The 27,089-nt window shown below is 46.9% G+C and overlaps 3 protein-coding genes across 3 annotated transcripts in view; 2 read left to right on the top strand and 1 right to left on the bottom strand.

Annotated features, from left to right (window-relative positions):
* Positions 1–27,089, bottom strand: part of LOC136624336 (zinc finger protein 250-like) — a 325,143-nt gene that overhangs the window by 106,777 nt on the left and 191,277 nt on the right. The gene's annotated exons all lie outside the window — the stretch shown is intronic.
* The window catches only part of LOC136624999 (zinc finger protein 585A-like), a 112,928-nt gene that overhangs the window by 52,087 nt on the left and 33,752 nt on the right, over positions 1–27,089 (top strand). Inside the window, exon 8 of the mRNA XM_066598919.1 lies at positions 24,192–25,023. Within this exon, the coding sequence (XP_066455016.1) occupies positions 24,192–25,023 (832 nt within the window). The remainder of the gene's footprint in view (positions 1–24,191; positions 25,024–27,089) is intronic.
* LOC136624506 (zinc finger protein 667-like) lies at positions 17,886–18,275 on the top strand. Its single transcript, XM_066598492.1, has 2 exons — positions 17,886–18,079; positions 18,162–18,275. Exons 1-2 carry the CDS (start codon positions 17,932–17,934, stop codon positions 18,248–18,250), a joined length of 237 nt encoding a protein of 78 aa, XP_066454589.1. The 5' UTR covers positions 17,886–17,931; the 3' UTR covers positions 18,251–18,275.

The following is a 27,089-nucleotide window of genomic DNA, read 5'->3' as shown; positions in this document are numbered from 1 at the left end:
CCATAAATCAAGTCTTGTGGGACATCAGAGAATTCACACAAGGGAGGAGCCACATTCATGTCCTGATTGTGGGAAATGTTTTAAGCGAAAAGCAAGGCTTGTTATGCATCAGAGAATTCACACAGGGGAGCAGCGATATTCATGTTCAGAATGTGAGAAATGTTTTAACCAAAAATCAAGTCTTGTGAAACATCTGAGAATTCACACAGGTGAAAATCCATTTCCATGTTCGGAATGCGGGAAATGTTTTAAGACAAAATCATGTCTTGTTTCACATAAGAAAACTCACACATGAGAAAAAAAACTTTTTTATGTTCGGAATGTCAGAAATGTTTTAGCCAGAAAATAAATCTTGTTAGACATCAGAGAATTCACACAGAACCTTAACTGTATTTATGTTCTGATTGTGGGAAATGTTTTAAGTAGAAAGCAAATCCCATTAAACATCAGAATAATCATACAGGACAGGAACTATAAATGTCCTGAATGTGGGAAATGTTTACAGCTTAACCAGATCTTCTTAGACATCAGAGAAGTCACACCGGGGAGAAACCATTTTGATATTCTGAATGTTGGGAATATTTTACTTTGAAGTCAAATCTTGAGTATATATGCACACTTATCTATGTCACCTGGCATTGATGTGGTCTTGCAGTCCATAATATCAGTTATGCGGCTTTTTCTTTTCCCTTTACAATATCCAATGATGTGCATAAATATCAATTTTCTCAAATTATGGCACTTGCAAGCCTATTCATATTGCTTTATCATGCGTATCTCCCTTTCTTTTATCGCTTTGTATTACAGTGATACATCCTCATACTTCATCAATTATCCTAAGTTAACCTTCATATTAATGGAGGCCACTGTTCTCATGTGTATTACTAATTGAAATGCTATGTTCTGCTTAGCCACACTTATTAATAATCATCCATATGCTTAGTAACATCATCTACTGCTGCTGTGCATCTTCTATCGTATAGTCATAAGCACCGAATAACGAACGAGCATATCTCTCCGGTCTCCATGACTACGGACTGCTGTTTGTTTACCTACTAGCCACAAGCACATGTGCCATCCTGCAGTTCAACCCCTCCCTTTCACGTCAGCAGGTTGCAAGGGGGTGGTTTTCCTTTTTTTTTTTTTCATTTTGGATGGTCACTCATTGGCTTACAGGGACGTGCCCCCAAGTGGGGCGTTAGCCTTCTTTCCTCATTTAAGACACACAACTCCTGTGCAGTCATCATTTCCCTCCTGTCTACCATCAAGACAGGAGCTGCTGTTCTCACTCTTTTCTTCCAACTTTTTGCTCTGTCTCCTACCGGATTAGGGTTTACCTTTTTGTTAGAAGCTTTCTCCACATATCGTGGGGTTGCTGGTTTTCTGTGGATATTGTTCCCAGTTTGTCATTTCTATCCCAAAACTCCCCTTTTTTAGGGGTTTAATCAATTTTTGGGGTTATTTGGGACGCGCTATCTTCTATTTAGTGTCCCTTTTAATCTGGTTAGGTTTATCTAGAGGAGCGAATTCCTCCTTTTCTCATCTAGGAGGACTTAATTACTTAGGGAAGTTCAGGGTAGCATATTCATTGCCTGATAACAGCATTATTTTCAGTGTATGGCACCTTTGTATCATAGATTAGAGAAACGTTATAACTACCAAGGACAATTTCGTGTCTGATGACACCATCATAGATTACGGTTCCTGATGACTCTGTGTATGACAGAAACGCGTTGAACCAGTACGAACCATTTCTGCATTAATAATTCTCTCAGAAGGTTTTTCTGAATCTCGTCCTGAATGGTTATTGAAGCTATATTCTGCATGAGAACGCATCAGTACCTTAATGGTGGTTCTCTGGTTATTTCTAGCAGAATTTGATTCTTCATTGATAGATTATCAACCACAGGTTATCAATCAGCCACGTGTGTGTATTTTTTCTCGGGGGGCATCAGCAGAAGCTTTGCTTGTGGTTTGTCCATTCTAAACGAAACTATATACAGTTCTTCTTTCATCACGGACAAGGACCTATCATAGGCTGCTGCTGGTGTCCTACTGTTTCAGCATCTTTAGCCCGGTGCTATTATCCAGATAGGGCAGTTACCTGGTCAAGAACCAGATTTTATCTCTTATTTAAGAGGGTTTGTGTACTAAGAAGACATAGGCCTGGTGGCCTCTTGTCATTTCACCTCTAATAATTCTGATCCTTGTTGATGAGACACAATAGGAGCCCGAATGTACGTCACCATTGGAGGTGTTCCGTAAACCACTTACCTTGATGGAACGATCATCCTCCTTTCATCTTTTTGTGAAGGACGCATCCTAATATGGTCCTCTAATCTTTGGGTGACATCCATCCCCAATGGTGACTGAAAAAGAGTGCATTAGAGTGTCTCACGTTGCAGGATACTTCTGCATTGTAATAGAGGTGTCAATTGCATATATTTTCTCTGGTTCTTTTCCAGGGTTTAAAATTCTTGCTCTGTGTTTGTTAGTTCCAGTTTGTCTGTTTTTTGTGAGGCCCAATCATTTTATATTTATTGATTAATAAAAGTTATATTTTAAGGGATATACCCAGTGAATATTTTGAGAAAGCCTTTCTTCTATATCCCTCTGCCTCTGTGAATTACACTCCACATTTTAGGAGCTCAAAAGTAATTGGACAAATAAACATAACCCAAACAAAATATTTTTTTTTCAATATTTTGTTGTGAATCCTTTGGAGGCAATCACTGCCTTAAGTCTGGAACCCATGGACATCACCAAACGCTGGGTTTCCTCCTTCTTAATGCTTTGCCAGGCCTTTACAGCTGCAGCCTTCAGGTCTTGCTTGTTTGTGGGTCTTTCCGTCTGAAGTCTGGATTTGAGCAAGTGAAATGCATGCTCAATTGGGTTAAGATCTGGTGATTGACTTGGCCATTGCAGCATTTTCCACTTTTTTGCACTCATGAACTCCTGGGTAGCTTTGGCTGTATGCTTGGGGTCATTGTCCATCTGTACTGTGAAGCGCCGTCCGATCAACTTTGCAGCATTTGGCTGAATCTGGGCTGAAAGTATATCCCGGTACACTTCAGAATTCATCCGGCTACTCTTGTCTGCTGTTATGTCATCAATAAACACAAGTGACCCAGTGCCATTGAAAGCCATGCATGCCCATGCCATCACGTTGCCTCCACCATGTTTTACAGAGGATGTGGTGTGCCTTGGATCATGTGCCATTCCCTTTCTTCTCCAAACTTTTTTCTTCCCATCATTCTGGTACAGGTTGATCTTTGTCTCATCTGTCCATAGAATACTTTTCCAGAACTGGGCTGGCTTCTTGAGGTGTTTTTCGGCAAATTTAACTCTGGCCTGTCTATATTTGGAATTGATGAATGGTTTGCATCTAGATGTGAACCCGTTGTATTTGCTTTCATGGAGTCTTCTCTTTACTGTTGACTTAGAGACAGATACACCTACTTCCCTGAGAGTGTTCTGGACTTCAGTTGATGTTGTGAACGGGTTCTTCTTCACCAAAGAAAGTATGCGGCGATCATCCACCACCATTGTCTTCAATGGACGCCCAGGCCTTTTTGAGTTCCCAAGCTCACCAGTGAATTCCTTTTTTCTCAGAATGTACCCGACTGTTGATTTTTTGCTACTCCAAGCATGTCTGCTATCTCTCTGATGGATTTTTTCTTTTTTTTCAGCCTCAGGATGTTCTGCTTCACCTCAATTGAGAGTTCCTTTGACCGCATGTTGTCTAGTCACAGCAACAGCTTCCAAATCCAAAACCACACACCTGGAATCAACCCCAGACCTTTTAACTACTTAATTGATTACAGGTTAACGAGGGAGACGCCTTCTGAGTTAATTGCAGCCCTTAGAGTCCATTGTCCAATTACTTTTGGTCCCTTGAAAAAGAGGAGGCTATGCATTACAGAGCTATGATTCCTAAACCCTTTCTCCGATTTGGATGTGGAAACTCACATATTGCAGCGGGGAGTGTGCACTTTCAGCCCATATTATATATATATAATTGTATTTCTGAACATGTTTTTGTAAACAGCTAAAATAACAAAACTTGTGTCACTGTCCAAATATTTCTGGCCCTAACTGTACTTACAGGATGCATGGCAAGGCCTATACAGGAGGGAACACCCGTTGGATTTCTGGGCACAACTGAATAAATCCCAGGCCCCATTGCTTATTTGTACAGAATAAAAAATGACTCCCTAAAAATCCCCCCCCCCCCCCACACACACACACTCCGCGCCCTTTTTGGCGTTCGCACATCTTAGATAAAAGTAATAATGTGAACTGTGTAGTATTTCCAAAGACAGGGGTAATTACGAGGCTGGTTGGAATGGGGCAATAAAACCAGTAACCCCCCTCCTCTCATGTATTTTGAGGGGTATTTCTTGACCTCAGCGGCGGGTATGGGGTGTAAAAAGTGCCGTTCCGTGAGTCTTCGTAAGCTTGATGAGGTGCGGCGGTCTCACACAGAAGGCGCTCAACAAGCTGCTCCTGGAACTGCATGAAGGCGAGCGTTCCCGGGGCTTCTTGTAAATTACGGATTACAGGTAGCGGTCTGAATAACGCCGGGCTCACGCGGGTGCAGGCAGAATCTGCTTGCGGAGGCCTGCAGCGAATCCCAGTTGTGAGCCGGCTGTGACCCTGCGTACGGCCGCGTAATGTACTCGGAAAACTGCCTACTCACACAGGCGGTCATGCGCAGTACACCTTTTTTGTTCGCATTTCCCGCACTGTCGCTTAGCGATGACGCGGGTACCCGCAGCCCGTATACAACGTAGTTGCGTATGGGCAGCGGGTATATCCGCGACCACAGAGCACAATAGGCTCTATGTTGCGGATATCCGCGGTAAAATAGAACTCGCTGCGTTCTCTTTTCTGCGAGTGGATTACACAATTCCATCCTGCTAATGTGAGCGGAATTGTGTGATCCAATGCGATTGATCTGCGTAATACCGCGGATCAGACGCATGCGGAATCCGTAATTCCCAGCCGGTCATGTGAGACCGGCCTAAGGTAGTTCGCCACCTTTTTACCACGTGACTGGGGAACGCTCAACGAGGCCCCTACCCGTCACTGCTCCAGACTCTCGGCGACTGTTGGTCGCTGGGAGCAAGGAGATTTTAAGTTTCCTGGGCTCCCCGACTCCTGCGCATGTGTCCGGCTTTTTGCCGGCAATCGCATGTGCAGAATTCAGGAAGGTCCACGGAGGAGGATCGCGTCGGGGTTCAAATACGCAGGCCTCCGGTAAAAAGTTTCATCTCTGACCGATCGCATCAGTGAGGGGAGATGAAACTTCAAATTTTTTTTTTACTTTTACGTGATCGCCATTATTGGATAATGGCGAACACATGACCAGGAACCGCTCACCGCGGCCCCCCGTGAAATCTCCATGCTCTTGGCTCAGTTTTGTAGCCAGGAGCAGGGAGAATTTAAATTATCCTGGCAATCCACAGCTTTTGCGCATGCGTCCGCCATTTTGGCGACGGGCGCGTGCGCAGAAGCTGTGGTAAGGTCCGCGGATAAATCCGGGGGCCTTAGGTACGTACTTTCAACCTCCCTCACGGATATGATCTGTGAGGGGAGATGAAACGTACGCTTTTTACATTTTTTTTTAATTTTTTTAACTTTTTTTAACTTTTTTTTTTTTTTTTTTACTTTTTTACATTTTTTTTTACTTTACATGATCACTGTCATCCATTGGATAACAGTGATCATGTCCCCGGTATAATCTCTCTGCTCTTACCTACACATGGCAGCCAGGAGCAGGGGGATTTTAAATTTCCCGGGGCTTGGGCCCCTCTGTGCATGCGCCCGATGTCGGGCTCACCGCGGTCCCCGCTGACATCTCCTGCCTCCCGGCTACCTACAGGAGCCGGGAGCCAGGAGATTTTAAATCTCCTGCGCCGCCGGGCCTTCTGTGCTGACGTAATGCCGCCTGGCGCACATGCACAGAAGACCGGCTTCGGGGCCCGGAGCGGCAGGAGAGCGGGGAGCAGCGTGCCGGACCCGGGTGAGTAATTTCAGCTGCTCCGATGCATCCGATCCATCAGGGCAGCTGAATCTTTAACTTTTTTTGTACTTTTGTTTACTTTTTTGTGATTGGCGTTATCCATTGGATAGCGCCGATCGCAATGCCGGGGGGGGGGGGGGGGGGGGGGTCCGAACAGCCCAGGATGACAGCTCCATGCTGTCGGCTACCTCCGGACACCGACAGCACGTCCACAGCCCGAGGGGCTTTATTCTCTGCAGGACACATGTTTTTACGTCCTCAGAGAATAAAACCCACTTCGGGAGGACGTAAAAAGGCTATGGCCCGGTCGTTAACGGGATAAGGGCGCGATTGTACTTGCTTTCTAAACCTCTTTATCTCTTCCTTTTAAGCTCAATGATGCTGATTTGGGGAGAGAGGTGGTAGGGTACAGTTGCCTCTAGGTTTTCAGTAATAAATATTATATAGTACAGACAGCAAACTTGAAAGCCAGGTAACTCTGGATAGTGCGGAAATCTGACCCTTAAAAGAACCAAGACTCAAACCCATATCCAAACTCTACTGTAGGAATGATGGGAGATGGGATAAAGAGAAAAACACACAGAATGGAAATGGAATTTTTCCAAATGCGATAAAAAACCCAAGAGGAGTAGAGTTTCCTAGCCATCATTCTGGCTTGAATGACAGGTTCCTTAAAGGGGTTGTCCCGCGCCGAAACGTTTTTGTTTTTTTTCAATAGCCCCCCCGTTCGGCGCGAGACAAACCCGATGCATGTGTTGAAAAAAAAAAACGGATAGTACTTACCCGAATCCCCGCGCTCCTGTGACTTCTTACCTACCTTGCGAAGATGGCCGCCGGGATCTTCACCCTCGGTGGACCGCAGGTCTTCTGTGCGGTCCATTGCCGATTCCAGCCTCCTGATTGGCTGGAATCGGCACACGTGACGGGGCAGAGCTACGAGGAGCAGCTCTCCAGCATGAGCAGCCCCATTCAACACGGAGAAGACTGGACTGCGCAAGCGCGTCTAATCGGGCGATTAGACGCTGAAAATTAGACGGCACCATGGAGACGAGGACGCCAGCAACGGAACAGGTAAGTGAATAACTTCTGTATGGCTCATAATTAATGCACAATGTACATTACAAAGTGCATTAATATGGCCATACAGAAGTGTATACCCCCACTTTGTTTCGCGGGACAACCCCTTTAAATCCTCAGGCTGTCGAGATGATGGCTTCAATTGTCAAGCTGATAACTGGAGTGTAAGCAAATTTCGGTGAAATAGGGGTTCCTGTAAGAGAAGATATTGAAGAGGAAGGCACCGCATAGAGTCGACGAGTAGGTCAACTAGATCTGTGTACCACGCCTTCTGGGGTGAATCTGGGGTGGTAAGAATCATTAGAAGGCCTTACATGTTGATATTCTTCTTGACGTCATGGGATTAGTGGAAAGGGGGAAAGACATGTGAACTGGAATTTGTCTATGAGCTTAATAGAGCATCCTTTGCTTTAGCTTGGCGGTCCTTCGTCCTTTGTTCCCTCACCAGGTCTGGTGTAGCTGGAGAGCGGCATTGTTGAGCCGGCTTTGAAGGAGAGCTCTGTGAGCTTCATGGGAAATAGCAATGGATTTCTTTGTTATCTTGTGGCCTATCGGGTGAGGCAGCGCTGTAGGCCTCAGCTGTGGAGTTCTGATGGGAACTTCGAGTGGATAAAAATTCAGTGAGGTGCTTGGGTCGTGCCTTGGAAGTCTCGTGACAAGTCATCTCAAAGATTCCCTGGCACATGCTAAAGTTTGGGTGAGTGAAAAGCCTGGGGGTAAGCTTAGATGTCGCTAAAAGAGGAGAGACCAAGCTGAGCTCAGAAGAAAGCAGCCATCTGTGTTTGCATCTCAGAGCTGTAGTAAGGATAGGAGAAACCTCCGCTATATCCCGCACTTATTACAGTCATATCTGAGGAAGGGGCCGCGTCCGCGAAACACGTAAAATATTGGCTGCCTTAACAAAGTAGAACGGGTAAAATCACCTATATTAATACAATTTTGTGAGAGTTGTGTCTCCAAGTCCATAAATTTTCATGCTGCCTCCTAGTCTATAAAAGGGGAGACGGAGTTAACCTCAGAAGAAAGCAGAGATCTCGGTCCATAACCAGGCCACGCCCCCAATGCCGTCCATTTTTAAAGGCTTTCACCGTGCGAGATAAATATTGTGGCATTCTAATAGCTCTGACTTACATACACAGCAATACAAATATGTGACGGGTTTTCTTATTGGAAAATTGGTAAAATGTGTTTCTTTCAACTTTTAATATACTAGTTTTTTAACTGTTAATAAAACGTTATTAAATCTAACCATTTAGTCCCCACGGGTAACTTAGATTTGTGATCAGCTGACTGCTCATGCTACATGCCGCTGTGCTTCCTTAATATTTATCCAGCAATCCTGAAGTGGGTAAAAGTCTAATACACAGGCACAGCGCCGTACATTGCAGAGTGGTGGCACCTGGTATTACATCTTAATCCTTAGTCACATAGAAAGCTACACAGAGGCTATGTGACGGAGGAACAATGTCCGAGACGGAAGGAGAGGTCAGGATGCTCAGTACTTCACACAGCGCACCGGCAGGAATGCTGGGAGTCAGACCCCCCATACTGGGAATGATGCCCCTCCACAGGAGAAGTATCAATATTTATGTGTAAGAGTGACCTCTAAAAACTCTTCATAACAACAGCAGTCTATAAAAAATAACATATACAAAATATTACTGCATCCACATATATACAATTCTGTTACATGTACATCATACACATATTACACACTCTACTCCTCCGTCTCACACACGCTCGGCTCCGCTCCCCCGTCTCACACACACTCGGCTCCGCTCCCCCGTCTCACACAAGCTCGGCTCCGCTCCCCCGTCTCTCACACGCTCGGCTCCACTCCCCCGTTTCACACACGCACTAAGCTCCGCTCCCCCGTCTCACACACGCACTAAGCTCTTCTCCCCCGTCTCAGTAACGCTCGGCTCCGCTCCCCCGTCTCTCACACACGGTCGGCTCCACTCCTCTGTCTCTCACACACGCTCGGCTCCGCTCCTCTGTCTCTCACACACGCTCGGCTCCGCTCCTCCGTCTCTCACACACGCTCGGCTCCGCTCCTCCATCTCTCACACACGCTCCGCTCCTCCATCTCTCACACACACTCGGCTCTGCTGCTCAGTCTCACACACACGCCCGGCTCCGCTCCTGCATCTCTCACACACGCTCGGCTCCACTCCTCCGTCTCTCGCACACGCTCGGCCCTGCTCCTCCGTCTCGCACTCGCTCGCCTCCGCTCCATCAACTCTCTGAATACATCCTCACACCGCTCCCCCGTCTCACACACGCTCGGCTCCGCTCCCCCATCTCATACACGATCGGCTCCGCTTCCCCGTCTCTCACACACGCTCGGCTCCGCTTCCCCGTCTCTCACACACGCTCGGCTTCGCTCCCCCGTCTCACACACGCTCAGCTCCGCTCCTCCGTCTCTTACACACGCTCTGCTCCGCTCCCCCGTCTCTCGCACCCGCTCGGCTCCGCTCCTCCGTCTCTCGCACACGCTCGGCTCCGCTCCTCCGTCTCTCACACCCGCTCGGCTCCGCTCCTCCGTCTCTCACACACGCTCGGCTCCGCTCCTCCGTCTCTCACACCCGCTCGGCTCCGCTCCTCCGTCTCTCACACCCGCTCGGCTCCGCTCCTCCGTCTCTCACACCCGCTCGGCTCCGCTCCTCCGTCTCTCACACCCGCTCGGCTCCGCTCCTCCGTCTCTCACACCTGCTCGGCTCCGCTCCTCCGTCTCTCACACCCGCTCGGCTCCGCTCCTCCGTCTCTCACACACGCTCGGCTCCGCTCCTCCGTCTCTCACACACGCTCGGCTCCGCTCCTCCGTCTCTCACACACGCTCGGCTCCGCTCATCCGTCTCTCACACACGCTCGGCTCCGCTCCTCCGTCTCTCACACACGCTCCGCTCCTCCATCTCTCACACACACTCGGCTCTGCTGCTCAGTCTCACACACACGCCCGGCTCCGCTCCTGCATCTCTCACACACGCTCGACTCCACTCCTCTGTCTCTCGCACACGCTTGGCCCTGCTCCCCCGTCTCGCACTCGCTCGCCTCCGCTCCATCAACTCTCTGAATACATCCTCACATCGCTGCCCCGTCTCTCACACACGCTTGGCTCCGCTCCCCCGTCTCACACACGCTTGGCTCCGCTCCCCCGTCTCACACACGCTTGGCTCCGCTCCCCCGTCTCACACACGCTCGTCTCCGCTCCCCCATCTCACACACACTCGGCTCTGCTTCCCCGTCTCTCACACACGCTCGGCTCCGCTCCCCTGTCTCACACACGCTCGGCTTCGCTCCTCCGTCTCTTACACATGCTCGGCTCCGCTTCTCCGTCTCTCACACATGCTCGGCTTCGCTCCTCCGTCTCTTACACATGCTCGGCTCCGCTCCTCCGTCTCTCACACACGCTCGGCTCCGCTTCTCCGTCTCTCACACATGCTCGGCTCTGCTCCTCCGTCTCTCACACACGCTCGGCTCCGCTCCTCCGTGTCTCACACACGCTCCGCTCCTTCGTCTCACACACGCTCAGCTCTGCTCCTCCGTCTCTCACACACGCTCGGCTCCGCTCCTCCGTCTCTCACACACGCTCGGCTCCCCTCCTCCGTCTCTCACACACGCTCGGCTCCACTCCTCCGTCTCTCACACATGCTCGGCTCCGCTCCTCCATCTCTCACACACGCTCCGCTCCTCCATCTCGCAGACACGCTCGGCTCCACTCCTGCATCTCTCACACACGCTCGGCTCCACTCCTGCATCTCTCACACACGCTCGGCTCCGCTCCTCCATCTCTCACACACGCTCCGCTCCTCCATCTCGCACACACGCTCGGCTCCACTCCTGCATCTCTCACACACGCTCCGCTCCTCCATCTCGCACACACGCTCGGCTCCACTCCTGCATCTCTCACACACGCTCCGCTCCTCCATCTCGCACACACGCTCGGCTCCACTCCTGCATCTCTCACACACGCTCGGCTCCACTCCTGCATCTCTCACACACGCTCGGCTCCACTCCTGCATCTCTCACACACGCTCGGCTCCACTCCTGCATCTCTCACACACGCTCGGCTCCACTCCTGCATCTCTCACACACGCTCGGCTCCGCTCCTGCATCTCTCACACACGCTCGGCTCCGCTCCTCCATCTCTCACACACGCTCGGCTCTGTTACTCAGTCTCGCACACACGCTCGGCTCCACTCCTGCATCTTTCACACATGCTCGGCTCCACTCCTCCGTCTCTCGCACACGCTCGGCCCTGCTTCTCCGTCTCGCACTCGCTCGCCTCCGCTCCATCAACTCTCTGAATACATCCTTCACAGTGCCACCTATTGAAAGGCAGCATTCCTTCAAGTCAAAGTCAGACTTTTTATACAAGCCTTGTTACAATGACTGGGAATTAAAAGCAAAGCCAGACCCCATGTACATACAGCTGTTTCCGGGTTATTGCCCTTCATCAGTGTACAGTAGGAGTCTGGCTTTTTGCTAGTGAGAGGCCTGGGGCTTTGCTTTTAATTCCCAGTCATTGTAACAAGGCTTAAATAAAAAGTCTGACTTTGACTTGAAGGAATGCTGCCTTTCAATAGGTGGCACTGTGAAGGATTTATTCCATCTCCCTTATTTGCATATTACCCAGAGGAGCGTGCTTGGCCATTTGAGTCTCCTCACTTAGTTTATAGTATATAGTTGCTCTCCCTAAGGAGAAAAGAGCGTTTCTGACCCCCGTCCCAGGCCTCTCACTAGCAAAAAAACAGACTCCTACTGAACACTGATGAAGGGCAATAACCCGGAAACAGCTGTATGTACATGGAGTCTGGCTTTGCTTTTAATTCCCAGTCATTGTAACAAGGCTTGTATAAAAAGTCTGACTTTGACTCGAAGGAATGCTGCCTTTCAATAGGTGGCGCTGTGGAGGATTCATTCCATCTCCCTTATCTGAATACATCCTCACACAGCAGAGTCCTGCATCCACTGAGCGGAGAGACCTGGTCATGTGACCTCTTGTCTCCTCCCACACACTGATCACATGACGGTGACATCATCACAGGTCCTGTAAGCACAGACCAACCCCACGGCTTCTGTCCGGCTGCAGGTGGAGGTATGTGGGGTCTCCAGCACTGGGGGGGCAGGTATCATTAACCCCTTCAGCCCCGGCCTCCCCATGAATTTCCCCACATGTGACGTCTTTCTGCAGAACAAGTTAGATTTTTCATTGACGCCGTTTTGACTTCATATAACTTATTAACTGGTAATAAAGCGCCCGCCGGGTCTGGAGGAACCAAGATGGCGGCCGGCTTCTCTCGCTCCCTGCAGCGCTGTGTATTAGTAGTCCAGGGCCGCTCTCACACAGACATTAGTAACGTGGTGTTTACAGCGTTCTTACCGCCCCATCATTGCACTGGGTGATGAAGAGCATCAAAACGGACCACAAGGCAGTAAACTACAACATGCAGCGGATGATTTAGCCCGTGTTGGAGGCGCCGCGTTAAGACGCTCGTCTGAGAAGCCCCAGTGAGATCAGTAGAAGCTCAGTACGGGTTTAGCGCGATGTTTCCAACGCCCATTAAACTGTTAAAAATGTCGCAGTCCGGCCATTGGAGCGTCCTGTTGCTATGGGTTACATCCTGTTGCTATTGGTTACATTCTGTTGCTATTAGTTATATTCTGTTGCTATGGGTTACGTCCCGCTGTAGCTCACATACAGCAGGGGGCGCTATGTAGAAGACGCCATTACTCCACAACTGGGCTTACATGTGGGGGGCGGGGGAAGCAGCAGCTCCGCCCCTCAGGAATACGATGCGAGGCGCAGGGAAGCATCACTGCAGTCTCCACGGGGCGGCAGGATGAGCGGCGCCGGCGCTGCAGCTCGGTGCTGTCAGTACAGACAAGCGTGTAATCCTCACCGCGGTCCGTGGATGTCGTTGGGCCGCAGCTATGAACAGGACAGCACAATGGCTCCTCCCTCTGTAGGGTTCTGGTACTGCGGCGGCCGGCGGCTCTGGGATCGTAGAGCTATTCCCACCCACCGACACCAATGACTTGTCTGACTAACTGGCCGTGTCTGCAGGTCTCTGGGGGAGATAATGGGAGCCTCGGCGATAATATCATAGCCCATCTATGTGTGTGTGTATACATATATATACTCATTATCCAACACTCCGCCCCCAGAAGAAGTCGTCATTTTGCTGTAAACCCCGTCCTGCGGTTCCATCTCCGGCAGATCCATAAATAATGATGAGTTGTGGTGATTAGATGGATGGTCTTGTCCCCGGAGGCCCTACATGTGGTTCCCCCCTCGGCCTATAAGAGGCTCTCGGAGGCTCCTTGTGTGTAGTGACCTCTTATCCCGCTTGTAGAGCTTGTTGTCCACTAGACGCCTCTATGACACAGAGAAGAGATGTCACCAAGTGATACTCCTATACCAGTTCTACACAGTGATAGTGATTACAGTGCAGTTACCTCCAGTGAGTACAGTGCAGTTACCTCCTGTGATTACAGATGCTTCTCCTATGATTGGAGTCGTCTGTTTTTCTTCTCTATCCAGGCCCAGAAAGCCATGAAGATTTCTTTCAGCCATGAGTCATCTCTGTGCCCTCTGTCCATCCTTCCGCTACCCCAGAGAACCTCTCAGTAACTCCACCGTAGTACTAATGGATCTCCTGTAGTAATGTCCCTTCTGTCACCCCACTCAGTAATAGCGCTCTGCAGACCCTGTTTGTTATAATGTCCCTGTTGTGCCCCACTAAGCTATAGCGCCCCCTCTGCTGCCTGTTACATACTAAGCTATAGCGCCCCCTCTGCTGCCTGTTACATACTAAGCTATAGCGCCCCCTCTGCTGCCTGTTACATACTAAGCTATAGCGCCCCCTCTGCTGCCTCTTATACTTATAGTGCCCCTCTATGCCACCCTCCTGCCAGGCTTCTGCTTCTAAACCTCAGTTACTGAGTAGCAATAAACATCTTCTTTCTCCCTGACTGATGGATTTGCCCCACAGCGCCGCGCCATTCACAGCATCACCTGACTCCGCCCCCTCTGCAGCTCTAAGTACAGCGTGTCCGGAACCGGGGGGAGGAGTCAGTCAGGTGATGGCGCTATGAACAGTGCGGTGATGGGCAGCAGTCCTGTCAGTCAGTCAGAGACGAGATGACTATTAATGGTAGTAATGAACTGATGTTCAGAAGTCGGGGCCCAGCGGGGCCGGGGGGGAATTCAGCTTGGGAGAATGAAATTATGTCAGTAATTGTATTATTCCAGGATTTTGTATGATGTTACATTGTCTCGTCTTCTTCCCATTCAGGATCCTCGGCTGATATCTTCTATATCAGATAATTATCCTGATTGACCCGACAAGGATGGAGAGGAACCGGGACAAGATGGCGGAGAGTATATTCACCCTCACCCTAGAGATACTCTTCCAGCTTACAGGAGAGGTGAGAGATTCTGGGGATGACGTCACATTCTATAGTTTTCTGTTGTTTTTCTGGTAAGATAGTGGAGACCCACCAGACCTATTATAAGGCAATGGAGTTTCTTGGGTTCCATTGATGTCTCTCATGTAAAGGACCTAGAATTTTGTTGTTCTGCCTCTATGCTGGAATAGAACTACAGAAATGATGAACACAGATGTGAGGAGAACCTTAACCCCTTAGTGACCTAGCCTGTTTGCGCCTTAATGACAGAGCCACATTTTGGAAATCTGACGTGTCACTTTAAGATAGAATAACTCCGTAAAGGTTTCGCCTCTCCCAGTGATTCTGACATTGTTTTTTTCATCACATATTGTACTTCATTTAGGTGGTAAAAATAGACCAATAGAATTTGTGTATATTTATTAAAAGCGCCAAAATTTGGAAAATTGTAAAAAAAAATTGTTATTTTTTCACATTTTCAATTGCAATATCTCACATACCGTATATACCGGCGTATAAGGCGACGGGGCGTATAAGACGACCCCCCAACTGTCACCTTATACGCCGGCATTCAGTGGAGAAAAAAAAAAAAATTTTATTACTCACCTCCCCCGGCGTCCTGTCGCGCTCCGGCAGGATGTCGCTCGCTCCGGCAGGCTGTCGCTCGCTCCTCGTCCCCGCCGCAGCATAGCTTTCTGAATGTGGGGCTTGAAATCCCCGCTTCCAGAAAGCTAATACACACGCCGGCAGCCATGACATCATTGAATGGCTGTGATTGGCTAAAGCACACGTGGCTTCAGCCAATCACACTATTCAATGACATCATTGAATGGGTGTGATTGCTAACACGTGCGCCTTCAGCCAATCACAGCCATTCAATGATGTCATTGAATAGTGTGATTGGCTGAAGCCACGTGTGCTTTAGCCAATCACAGCCATTCAATGCTGTCATGGCTGCCGGCGTGTGTATTACGGTAGCTTTCTGGAAGCGGGGATTTCAAGCCCCGCATTCAGAAAGCTATGCTGCGGCGGGGACGAGGAGCGAGCGACATCCTGCCGGAGCGCGACAGAACGCCGTGGGAGGTGAGTAATAAAAATTTTTTTTTTTACACTTTTTTTTTTTTGTATTACCGGCGCATAAGATGACCCCCGACTGCAGAGCAGATTTTTCGGGGTTCAAAAGTCGTCTTATACGCCGGTATATACGGTATGTGCAAACATACTGCACACATCTTTGATAAGATATATATTTCCATCTGTTTACGATAGAGAACCCCCACAAATGCCTCCATTTGGAAAACTAGACCCCTTAACGAATTCCTCTAGGTGTGCGCTGGTGGTTTGACCCCACAGTTTTTGAATGATTCTAAGCAAAATAGAAGGAAAAAAATTATGATTTTCATTTTTTGGCAATTGTGTCATTTTAAAAAACGTTTTCTTGTACAGCACACACATGAATGAAGACTTGCACCCCAAAATGAATCCCCCTGTTTGTCCCGTGTTCAGAGATATACCCATTGTAGCCCCCATCTGCTTACTAGACACATGGCAAGGCCTGTAATGGAGGGAGCACCCGTTGGCTTTCAGGGCACAACTGAATAAATTCCAGGCCCCATTGCCCACTTGTACAGAAAAAAAATTGACTCCCTAAAAAAACAATATCTCCCCCATCCTCATTTTTTGGCATTCCCCCCAAATCTTAGATAAAAGTAATGATGTGAACTGTGTGGTATTTCCGAAGACAGGGGTAATTATGGAGGCTGGTTAGGATGGGCACATGGGGCAATAAAACCGGGTATGCCCCCTCCTCTCATGCTTTTTGGGGTATTTCTTGACCTCAGCGGCAGGTATGGGGTGTAGAAAGTGGCGCTCTGTGAGTCTCTGTAAGCTTGATGAGGTGCAGCGGTCTCGCACAGAGGGCGCTCAACAAGCTGCTCCTGGAACTGCATGAAGGCGAGCGTTCCCGGGGCTTCTTGTAAATTACGTATTACAGGCAGCTATCTGAATAACGCCGGGCTCACACGGGTGTATGTGGAATCCGCTTGTGGAGGCCAGAGGCGAATCCCAGCTGTGAGCCCGGCTGTGACCCTGCGTACGGCCACGTAATGTACTCACACAGGCAGTTATGCGCAGTACACTTTTTCTTGTTTTATATTTTCCGTGCCGTCGCTCAGCGATGATGCGGGTACCCGCAGCCCGTATACAATGTAGTTGCGTATGGGCTGCAGGTATATCCACGACCATGGAGCACAATGAGCTCTATGTCACGGATATCTGTGGTAAAATAAAACCTGTTGCGTTCTTTTTTTTCTGCGAGTGGATTACGTAATTCTGACCCATTAATGTGACTGGAATTGTGCAATCCAATGCATTTGATTGATCCGCATATGACCGCAGATCAAACGCATACAGAAGAAGCAGAAACCAAAAATGGCAACAGCACGCAAAATAAATTTACTATCAGAGGTTTACGTGTCTATAATCAATACTCTGACCACATTAAATAATGCAAGGTTCTTGGCATATAATTTGATAAATTACATTGGCCCATCTACCAACGTCCAGGTGACCAAACTCAGATGGGTCCTAACACTAATACCAGGTGGTAAATGTCAACCTGGGAAAGTTGGGTTCCTACCTCTCAGAATGCTCCTCTCTTGGGACTAAGCCTACAAATAAAACCAGGGAAGGTAGGATACCATTCATATGTTCCAGTAGGAGGTCACCTGGACGTTGGTAGATGGGCCAATGTAATTTGATCAAACTACAACGCGGAGGACCGGGGTGAGTAATCTCAGCTACCCCTATGGTTTCGATCCATGAGGACAGCTGAATCTTTAAATTTATTGCACTTTAATGCGATCGGTGCAATCTGGCGGATAGCGCTAATCGCATTGCCGGGAGGAGTTTCCCGCGGCCCCCCATGACAGCTCCATGTTGTTAGCTACCTCTGGGCACTGACAGCATGCAGCTATCACGTCCATAGCCCACGTGGCTTTAATCCCCGCAGGATGCATGTTTTTATGTCCTCGGGGATTAAAGCCCACTTAACTAGTACGTAAAAACACTATGGGCTGGTCACTAAAGCTTAATAACAGATGGACATTACTGGAGACATGAAGGACTCTGGGAATGTCTGCAGTGATATTTATGGATGTATCTCCCCATAAACAGGATTACACGGTAGTGAAGAAGACTTCTAGTGATGGCTGTCAGGCCCCGGTGTCTGATGGATGGGGAAGACCCCTGAGCCCAACCACAGGGCCTCCACCTCACCCCCTGATACTGGAGGAGATCAATGAGCAGAAGATCCTAGAACTCGCCAACAAGATGATTGAGCTGCTGACTGGAGAGGTGACTCTGCTGGGAATGCTGGGACATTATACAGTAACGCTATGGCGGTATAACGTGTCTGGGTGATGCCGGTATCATTGTTTTGTCAGGTTCCTATAAGGTGTCAGGACTTCACTGTCTATTTCTCCATGGAGGAGTGGGAGTATTTAGAAGGACACAAGGATCTGTACAAGGACGTCATGATGGAGGACCACCAGCCCCCCCTATCACCAGGTAATAGACAGGACTAAATCCACACGGTCTTTATTATTTGTATGTAGAGAATGAATTCAGTGGCTGTCTGTGTTTTCTGCAGGTAGATCCAGTAAGAGAACAGCAGCGGAGAGATGTCCCCGTCCTCTTCTTCCACAGGATGATCAGGTAGATGGAGAGAAGGTCTCATGAAATCTCCCCTCTGGTCTGTAGGACGGCTGGGAAGGTCTTGTGTTTAGTCTTATTATATGACTGATACTTGTGTAATGAGAAAGCTGGAGATGGCAGGATTACAGCCGACCGCAGACATTAGATCTCCACATCTTATCACTATTTTCTGGTTCTGGAGACTTCTGATTGGAATAAAGAAGCAACAGGTTGGAGTTATACAGGAGACCTGCAGCTATTTGGCCAGATCACTACTGCTGTCATGTCATTCCGGCTCCTCATACTAATTAATGACCTTTTCTGGCCATATAAAACCTTCCACACGACTTCTCCAACTGTGTGATGACTGTTACAATATTTATTTCACAGCTGGTGAAACTGGATGAAGATCTGATCCCTATTGATGCTACAGAGACACATGTGAGGGGGGATGAGCCGTGTAAGGAGGGGATTCCTACAGATGACCCCCCAGGTGAGACTACATGTAGAGAAGAGTCTGTGTTGTCGGAGTTGTCTGTTGTATATAAAACACATCAAACAGTCGTATTCATACTGATACAATTAATAATGTAACACGTGATACATCCGTGCAGGCCGTAAAAACAATGACCTCCATAGACGCAACCCAAACAAGGACTGGAGGGAAAGGATTGGGATAGGGGAACATGCATACATGCTAAACACCATAGCAAACTGTACTGGAAATGGGACTTTAGAGCAGACCAATGATTGACAGTCACCAAAGCATTTACCTAGAATACCAACATGCATAAGTAGATGGAATAGCTGACATACGTACGAGGTATTGGTTCATGTTTTGGTGAAGATACTCCCTACTCTAACAAGATAACTCAACCCCAGGAGTCCTGCCTACAAGTGGGGCGATCATCCCAATAGGGAGGGCCGATGCTGAAACCCAGGGGTCTGGTTTGCCCTAGATGGTAAGAGACAGGACACCGTTCACATGCACCAACAGACAAGGGACATCCACCTATAAACGGTAACTGATCACACCTCATGTCTGGTCACCTACACAGACACAAAACACGTCGCTGTACATACCAACAAACTAACAGAAACTCTACTCGGATAACTCATGCATACAGATATATAACAGAAGCTAGTACAAAGTGTCCTCACACTACAGAGAAAGAGCGTCAAACACCGAACCGTGGTAAAGGGAACCGTGTCAGGCATCGCTCACCTGACAACACACATAACCTCAGATGTCTGGAGGCCGTAACTGCCCAAGGGGAAGGAAGAGAGGGCGTGCATAACATGCAGACGGGAATACAGGTGTCCAGAACATCCTCAGGGAACGTGGGAGAAACAGTTCAGACTAAGATCATGCATAACACCCAGCTCTGAGTGGGAATGAATAAATGAAGAAGGGGCTGGTATTTATGTGGAGCAGACCTGTGGTGATTGTCTGGTACAAGACTCCACACCATCAGCCAGCCAAATCAACCACACCAGCAGCCATGTACTTCTGGAAACCCAACAGAAACACACGTCCCAGGAGCACAAACGAGACAACATGATTTTCCTTTTAAGGTTTAATCCAATATGCCTCACGGTATCCTGCAAATGTTCCAATATTCTACTTTTCTGTTTTCCACACGTACATCCCACATAGGATAACTTACAGATATCACATGTGATCATACAGACCGCACATCGGATATTACAATTTATATATTCTTTAATTTGAAAATTATTTAACGTATCTGAAAACACTTTGGCTGAAGAAACACACAACTTTTTGATATGTTTGTAGTTGTCTTATTAATCTTCTGTTGGACGGTATTATTTGTGTATGCAGGTATCTTACTATATTGCTGGTACATGGGCCGCCCACGGATCTGTGATTGTATGATGTGGGGTGACTCCATTGTCATGTTCTTGTAATAAATGGTTGTTCACAGGAGATACGCATATACTGTGACTAAGGACTAACTGTTGGTCTGAATCACACGATGGGGTATGCGGTTCTTCTCCAGTTTGAGACTCTCTGGTATTTAATATTGAGTATGGCCGTTTTCATACGTCTGAGAAAAGGGGCCACTGAAGGGGCCGCACAGGGCTTCGGCCCCTTCAGCGCAAGCGCATCTAATCCAGGGAGAAGGCAGCTTTGGTCGGCGCCATAGAGACGGGGACGCCAGCACCGGAGGGGATAAGTGAATAACTTCTGTATGGCTCATATTTAAAGCACGATATATATTACAAAGTGCATTAATATGGCCATACAGAAGTGCTTAACCCCACTTGCTGTCGCGGGACAACCCCTTTAATCTTTTGCGCAGCAGGCGAAGCATACTTTTTCCTTAGATATTTGTCTAAATCTGCTTGGTTCTTGGAGGGTTTTGGCATATCAAGGACCTCTTTGCTTATTTTTCTGTTGGAATTCACAATTTTTAGATGTTCTGTAGAATTATGCGGTTCCCCGTGGTGATGCAAGGAGGTCTAATTATGCATTATTTGCATCTTGTTCTTCAGCAGCATCTGGACAATGCATGCTAAGGTGAAAAAAGTGGATGAGATTTATCAGAGCGAGTGTCTTTATCTGAGAGGGGGTGAGGTTCCACCTCTTCCCTGAACCGCACTGACCCAGACCCAGCTAGGGGAAGAGGTGACTTGGGTGGTAAGGTGTTTTCGGGCCTCTAGCCTGCTTTCTCCTGTGTGTCTCCTGGGTTTATGGCGTAAAGGGGGGCTTCCTGTAGTGAGCCCGCTTTGCTGTGGTCTCTGGAGGGTTCGTGACAAGGGCCTCTCTCCGCTGACTGGTCTCTGCTTCTGGCTGCCAATATCGGGGCTTTGGCCTGTTTGTTAGAGGAGCTCACCTCACTGTTTGGTGTTTCCTGCTGCTGGGAGGCCCACTGCAGTATTGGGATCCAGCCACGTGGGACCGTCTGCTAATTTAGTCTCCGTCCTCTATGGCTGACTAGGCCGCAACTTTCAAGGTGCACCGAGTAGGCCGAGGGACCTCTCTATTTGCTCCGGATGGCTCAGGGAGGATTCTGGTGCCGGCAGGAAGTGCTTCTGAGGGGCAAGGAAGCTGGATGGCCTCAGGTTAGCCACTTGTATGTGGAGCTCTTCTGCCAGCGCTTCTTCCTGCCTTGCCCACTAGGACACGTCCCCTCATTTCAACATTTTTAACCTCAGCTAACAGGTCTCCTCGTTCAAGTCCAAACCGATAACATTATGACCGTCCCAAACATAAATCAAGGCAGGACCCGCAGCTTGGCGGTTAAGGCAGAGTCAACAAAAATCTTTACATTGACCAAAGATCACCTTCAAGTGCTCTTGGTAGTCCATATTCCAGGTGTAGACAATTGGATAGCAGGTTTTACCATAGCATCCATCCTGACAGCACACATGGAGGTTGCCCCACCTGGGGACAGGGAGAAGGAGAGTTCTTAAGGCCACTTCTCACCATCCATCTTCAGTGTTTCTTCCTGTCCCAATGGACACAGAGGGAGATCTCCGTGCCAAAGGGTGGTCGCAAAGATTATACTTACCGAGGAAGTCCAGGATATGGCCCATCCAGAATACCAAGAGGAGCGGTCAGGAGGCCATGGGGCCCGGGGCAGGTGTCCCTGCATCTCACACTTAGGTTCCAGCGTCTAGCGGCGGCCGGATCCTCATGATGACGTGGCGTCGCGTTCTGCGCGATGTCAGATGCATGCTTCTGGCAGCGTCTCCGAGTACTAAGGTGCCAAATTCAAACCCCTATAAGTTTCCCTGCGGGATCCTGGCTCAAGAACACCTCCAGAACGCCATGGACAGCGTGGATGGTGAAAAGGAGATTGTGCCAATTGTAAGTGATCCACTTGGACAAATCTAAAAGTGGTGGCTTTAGTATGTTGGTATAGTGGCTTCTCCTATTTTTAGGAGGAAGCTTTTAAAACAAAAGGGGATAGGAAAAGGATTAAAAGATGCTCTTTATATATGAAAAGGCTAGAGGATAGTGAAAAAAAGCCTATTTGTCCAGAATGTACAGAAAAAATGGTGAAGGACGAGCAGCAGGATTTATTGCAAGGTATATGTGCTATGGTTTGGGAAGAAGTTCATGCGGTTCGCGCCGAACAGATATCAGATTCTCAGCCAGGAACCTCCAGGCAGGCTAAGAGAGCCCCGTACATGGGATTATGTAGTTTCTACACCTGAGCTATCTGAGGTGGACTATTTGGATGATGATTCGTCAGAATATTCAGTACTCATAATAGCGAGAGAAAATATTATTTCTCCAACCAAGACTTGGACAAATTAATTTCAGCGGTAAGCTATACTATGGAGGTGATTGAAGTTCTTCAACCCAGATTCATACAGGATAAAAAGTTTGGGGGTCTCCGATCCCAACAGAAAAAGTGCTTCTCAGTGAATGAAAACCTAAAGAAGCTCATTACAGAGGAATGGCATGTGGCAAAAAGGGGCCTATCCATTCCTAGGGAGTTTCAGGAAAGACTCCTGTTTGCATCAGAGGATACGGTGCTGTGGGATTCAATCCCAAAAGTAGATGTGTAGGTAGCAAAGCTTGTCAGGAAAACTTCCCTTCCATTTGAGGATGCTTCTCAGCTTAAAGACCCAATGGATAGAACGATTCCTTAAAAGAGCTTGGGAGTCGTCAGCTACCAAAATTGAGTCCAATATAGCAGCTACATCAGTAGCGAGATCCAAGTACCTATGGGTTGACCAGTTCAAGTCTCACCTACAACAAAAAACATCCAGAAAAGAAATTCTAGAGCGCATCCCTCTACGTAAGAAGTCTACAGCCTTTCTAGCCAACACTTCGGCCTAGTCCGTGAGATTTGCTGCGAGAAATCCTGGGTTAGGAAACTCCGCTAGAAGAGCATTATGGCTTAGAGCCTGGTCGGGAGACACGTTGTCCAAAGACAGATTGTGCGCAATTCTCTTCCAGGGTAAATACCTATTTGGCCCGGTCCTAGATAAGATCCTGGAGAAGGCAGGTGATGGGAAAAAGGGTTTCCCGACAGACTACCTGCCAAGAAAAGCTTCATCCTTCCGAAGAGAATCTTACCAACCTAGAGGGAAAAGCAAAGGGAAAATGGTCAGGTGGTCTTTTCCCCCTAAATCCAAACCTAGATATAACTAGATAAATACTCTGCATCATACTGGATTTTGACAATCTTCTTTCTGAAGACCTGCCAGAGGCATGTCTTTAATATGCAAGTGATCATGGCGGCACTGAAATCCCTCAGAAGCCCCTGGCCGCCATGATACCCAGATGACACCTCATTGATTTAGTTGCATGGGGGCTTTTGTGATATTGCTGGTCAAAGACCTCTGCTACCAACTGTGTATGGATGAGGATCGCTTCCTGAGGCCACTGGATATGCAGTGGACGACTATATATGTTCTAACTCCACAGGGTATGTGCAGTTGAGATGTATATATCTTATGTGTGTAACAAAAGGGGTTAAAATAAAGCCGCTATTTGGAGTACTCAGTACGTAAATACTGAGCTTCAATGAAGAGATGAAAAATACAAAAAAGTAAGTTTATTCGCTAAAAATCATTGGTCTTTTAGGATGTTTGTCAGTAGATTAGATGCTCCTTGAATTATTGTGGCTCCTGTGAATTTTGATACATGCCTTACAATTTGTATGAACATTTTTTTCTTATACAAATGTCATAAACTAGCTATCAGTAGAATGTAAATGTTATATTGAAAAATATTAAAATCCATTTTGTTCTTGGCAGATGACGACACCAGGAGCTCAGAGGGACATTTAATATCAACAGATTGTAAAATGGAAGATCATAGTATCATACAAGATGCATATGAAGAGTCTGCCATTGTCCCAAATATACCCCTCGCACTTGACAGCAAAGATCTATCAGTGGATCCTTCTAAACAGGTTCCATCTTCAGATTCATTGCAGAATGTTAAACAAAATAATACTTACAGAAAAGATGTTGAACATCACAGAACTCATACAAGGGAGAGGCCATATTCATGTTCAGAATGTGGGAAAAGTTTTTACTGGAAATCAAAACTTGTTAGACATCAGAGAATTCACACAGGAGAGAAACCTTATTCATGTTCTGATTGTGGGAAATCTTTTACGCAAAAATCAAGTCTTGTTATACATCAGAGAATTCACACGGGAGAGAAGCCATATTCATGTTCAGAATGTGAGAAATGCTTTAACCATAAATCAGATCTTGTTAAACATCAGATCATTCACACAGGGGTGAAACAATATTCATGTTCAGAATGTGGGAAATGTTTTAACCATAAATCAAATCTTATGACGCATAAGAGAATTCACACAGGGGAAAAGCAATATTCATGTTCAGAATGTGGGAAATGTTTTAACCATAAATCAACTCTTTTGAAACATCACAGAATTCACACAGGGGGAAAGCCACATTCATGTTCAGAATGTGGGAAGTGTTTTCCGCAGAAATCAAGTCTGGTGATACATCAGAGAAGTCACACAGGGGAGAAGCCATATGCATGTTCTGATTGTGGGAAATGTTTTACGCGAAAACCAAGTCTTGTTATACATCAAAGAATTCACACAAGTGAGAAGCCATATGCATGTTCAGAATGTGGGAAATGTTTTAACCATAAATCAAGTCTTGTGAAACATCAGAGAATTCACACAAGGGAGGAGCCACATTTATGTCCTGATTGTGGGAAATGTTTTAAGCGAAAAGCAAGGCTTGTTATGCATCTGAGAATTCACACAGGTGAAAATCCATTTCCATGTTCGGAATGCGGGAAATGTTTTAAGACAAAATCATGTCTTGTTTCACATAAGAAAACTCACACATGAGAAAAAAAACATTTTTATGTTCGGAATGTCAGAAATGTTTTAGCCAGAAAATAAATCTTGTTAGACATCAGGGAATTCACACAGAATCTTAACTGTATTTATGTTCTGATTGTGGGAAATGTTTTAAGTAGAAAGCAAATCTCATTACACATCAGAATAATCATACAGGACAGGAACTATAAATGTCCTGAATGTGGGAAATGTTTACAGCTTAACCAGATCCTCTTAGACATCAGAGAAGTCACACCGGGAAAAAACCATTTTGATATTCTGAATGTTGGGAATATTTTACTTTGAAGTCAAATCTTGTTGACTATCAAAAAACATACATAGGAGAAACCAGATTAATGGGTTGAATTTGTCAAATGCTGCACTCACAAATCTCATGTGTTAAACTAAGCTGACATTTTCTTTTTTGATTGATAAATGGTAGAAGAAATAAAGATCCAACATGAAAATCAAAGATGATTACGAAATATATGTGTAGGGGGCGTGACTTAGCACCCAAGGAGAGAGGACTCAGGACTCCATCACTCCTGCTACCAACAAAAGAATCTAAGCTTTGCTGCCTTGGTTGACAGATATTCTTGGGTTTATAGAAACAAATTTGGAAACCCTGCGTATTTTACACCCTGGGGTTTGCCTCTTTGGCCTTGTGGAGGACATCTTTGGTGACACAGCAACACGCATTCTATGCAAAAGAAGTAATACTACTCAACTGGAAGCACCCCCTAAAAACCCACTAAGACCGCCTGGCTGCATGAAATAAATAGTGTTACCCCCTTATATAAGCTGACATACATGGCTCGAGGTTTCCCTGACAAATTTTATAGGATATGGGACCGGTGGATTGAATTCCCTAACACTGTATTAAACATGTCTGACTAATTCCTCTAGGCAAATTTAAAATTCTTCCTTTTTTTCTTGATTTTTGGTACTTGAGTAAAGACTGAATATCCACTATTCTGGCGATCGCGCTGTGGGTAAAGTTAGAGGTTTAATATGTTTGCACTTCATACCTTTTTTGTACTCTATTTTAATGAAAAATAAAAAAGAGGGTATTATAAATTTAAAGGATTGATGAAAGTATGATGGTCTAATACTGTGAAATATGACTGATGCACCTTCCTTTATGTTCCCGTAAGGGTATGTCATGGCTGCGGGGTACTTCCCCCCAACTGGACGTACCCTTATGGCATGTGGGTAGAGCAAGATGAGAAGCGATCTCGCGCTATCCAGTAGCGGGAGCCGGCTGTCACTGATAGCCGGGTTGCCGCTGCAACAGCGGGGGTGCATTAGAGATGTGCCCCCCGCTGTTAACCCCTTGCCTGCTGCTATCTATGTAGATTGTGGCATGGGAAGGGTTCACAGAGGGAGCGTTCTTCCTCTGTGACTTTGCCAGGCTCTCACGATATAATCGCAGAGAGCCCAGCTGGTTGCCATGGCAAAAGGATGTCTATGATTGGTGTAATAAGCGATAAGGCATTGCAGGAGAGAAATTCTGCAATGCCTTATCATAGCGATCAGAGCTAGTATGGTGTAAGTCCCTCAGAGGGACACGAATGGTGTAAAAAAAACCTTGTTTGGGGCTTTTTCTCATATTAGCATAAAAACAAATCCCACATATTTGGTATCATCGTGTCCATAACAATGGCAAACCGCTAAAGAACTGAGGCAAAATGCCTTTCCAAAAAACGCAATAAAAGTAATCAAAAAAGCTGTATGTACCCCAATATTGTACCAATAAAAACTACAGCTTGTCTCGCAAAAAATAAGCCTTCACAAAGCTCCGTCCATGGAAAAATAAATTAGTTATAGGACTTTGAATGCAGAGATTTAGAAAAAAGAAAAGATTAAAAAAAAAAAAGTGTTTATTGCAGAAGTGGAAAAACCTAAAAAAAAACTAAAAATTTTGGTATCCTTGTAATCGTACCGGCCCACAGAAAAATTGATTGTGTCATTTATGCTGCATAATTAACGCTTTTAAAAAATAAAAAAAAATCTATGGCAGAATTGCTGCAATCATAAAAAAAAAATACAAAAATGGCACCAATAAAAACTAT

Source organism: Eleutherodactylus coqui, chromosome 4 (genome assembly GCF_035609145.1).
Source record: "Eleutherodactylus coqui strain aEleCoq1 chromosome 4, aEleCoq1.hap1, whole genome shotgun sequence".
In the NCBI taxonomy this organism is placed as follows: Eukaryota; Metazoa; Chordata; class Amphibia; order Anura; family Eleutherodactylidae; genus Eleutherodactylus; species Eleutherodactylus coqui.
Note: the sequence above shows the minus strand (reverse complement) of the source record. Positions and strands in the feature narration are given on the sequence as shown.

Bases quoted from the DNA above. Each gene is read 5' to 3' on its own strand.
- LOC136624506 (XM_066598492.1), top strand. From the start codon at position 17,932: ATGCCGGTATCATTGTTTTGTCAGGTTCCTATAAGGTGTCAGGACTTC. The intron at 18,080-18,161 runs GTAATAGACAGG...TGTTTTCTGCAG, and splicing joins CCAGCCCCCCCTATCACCAG to GTAGATCCAGTAAGAGAACA.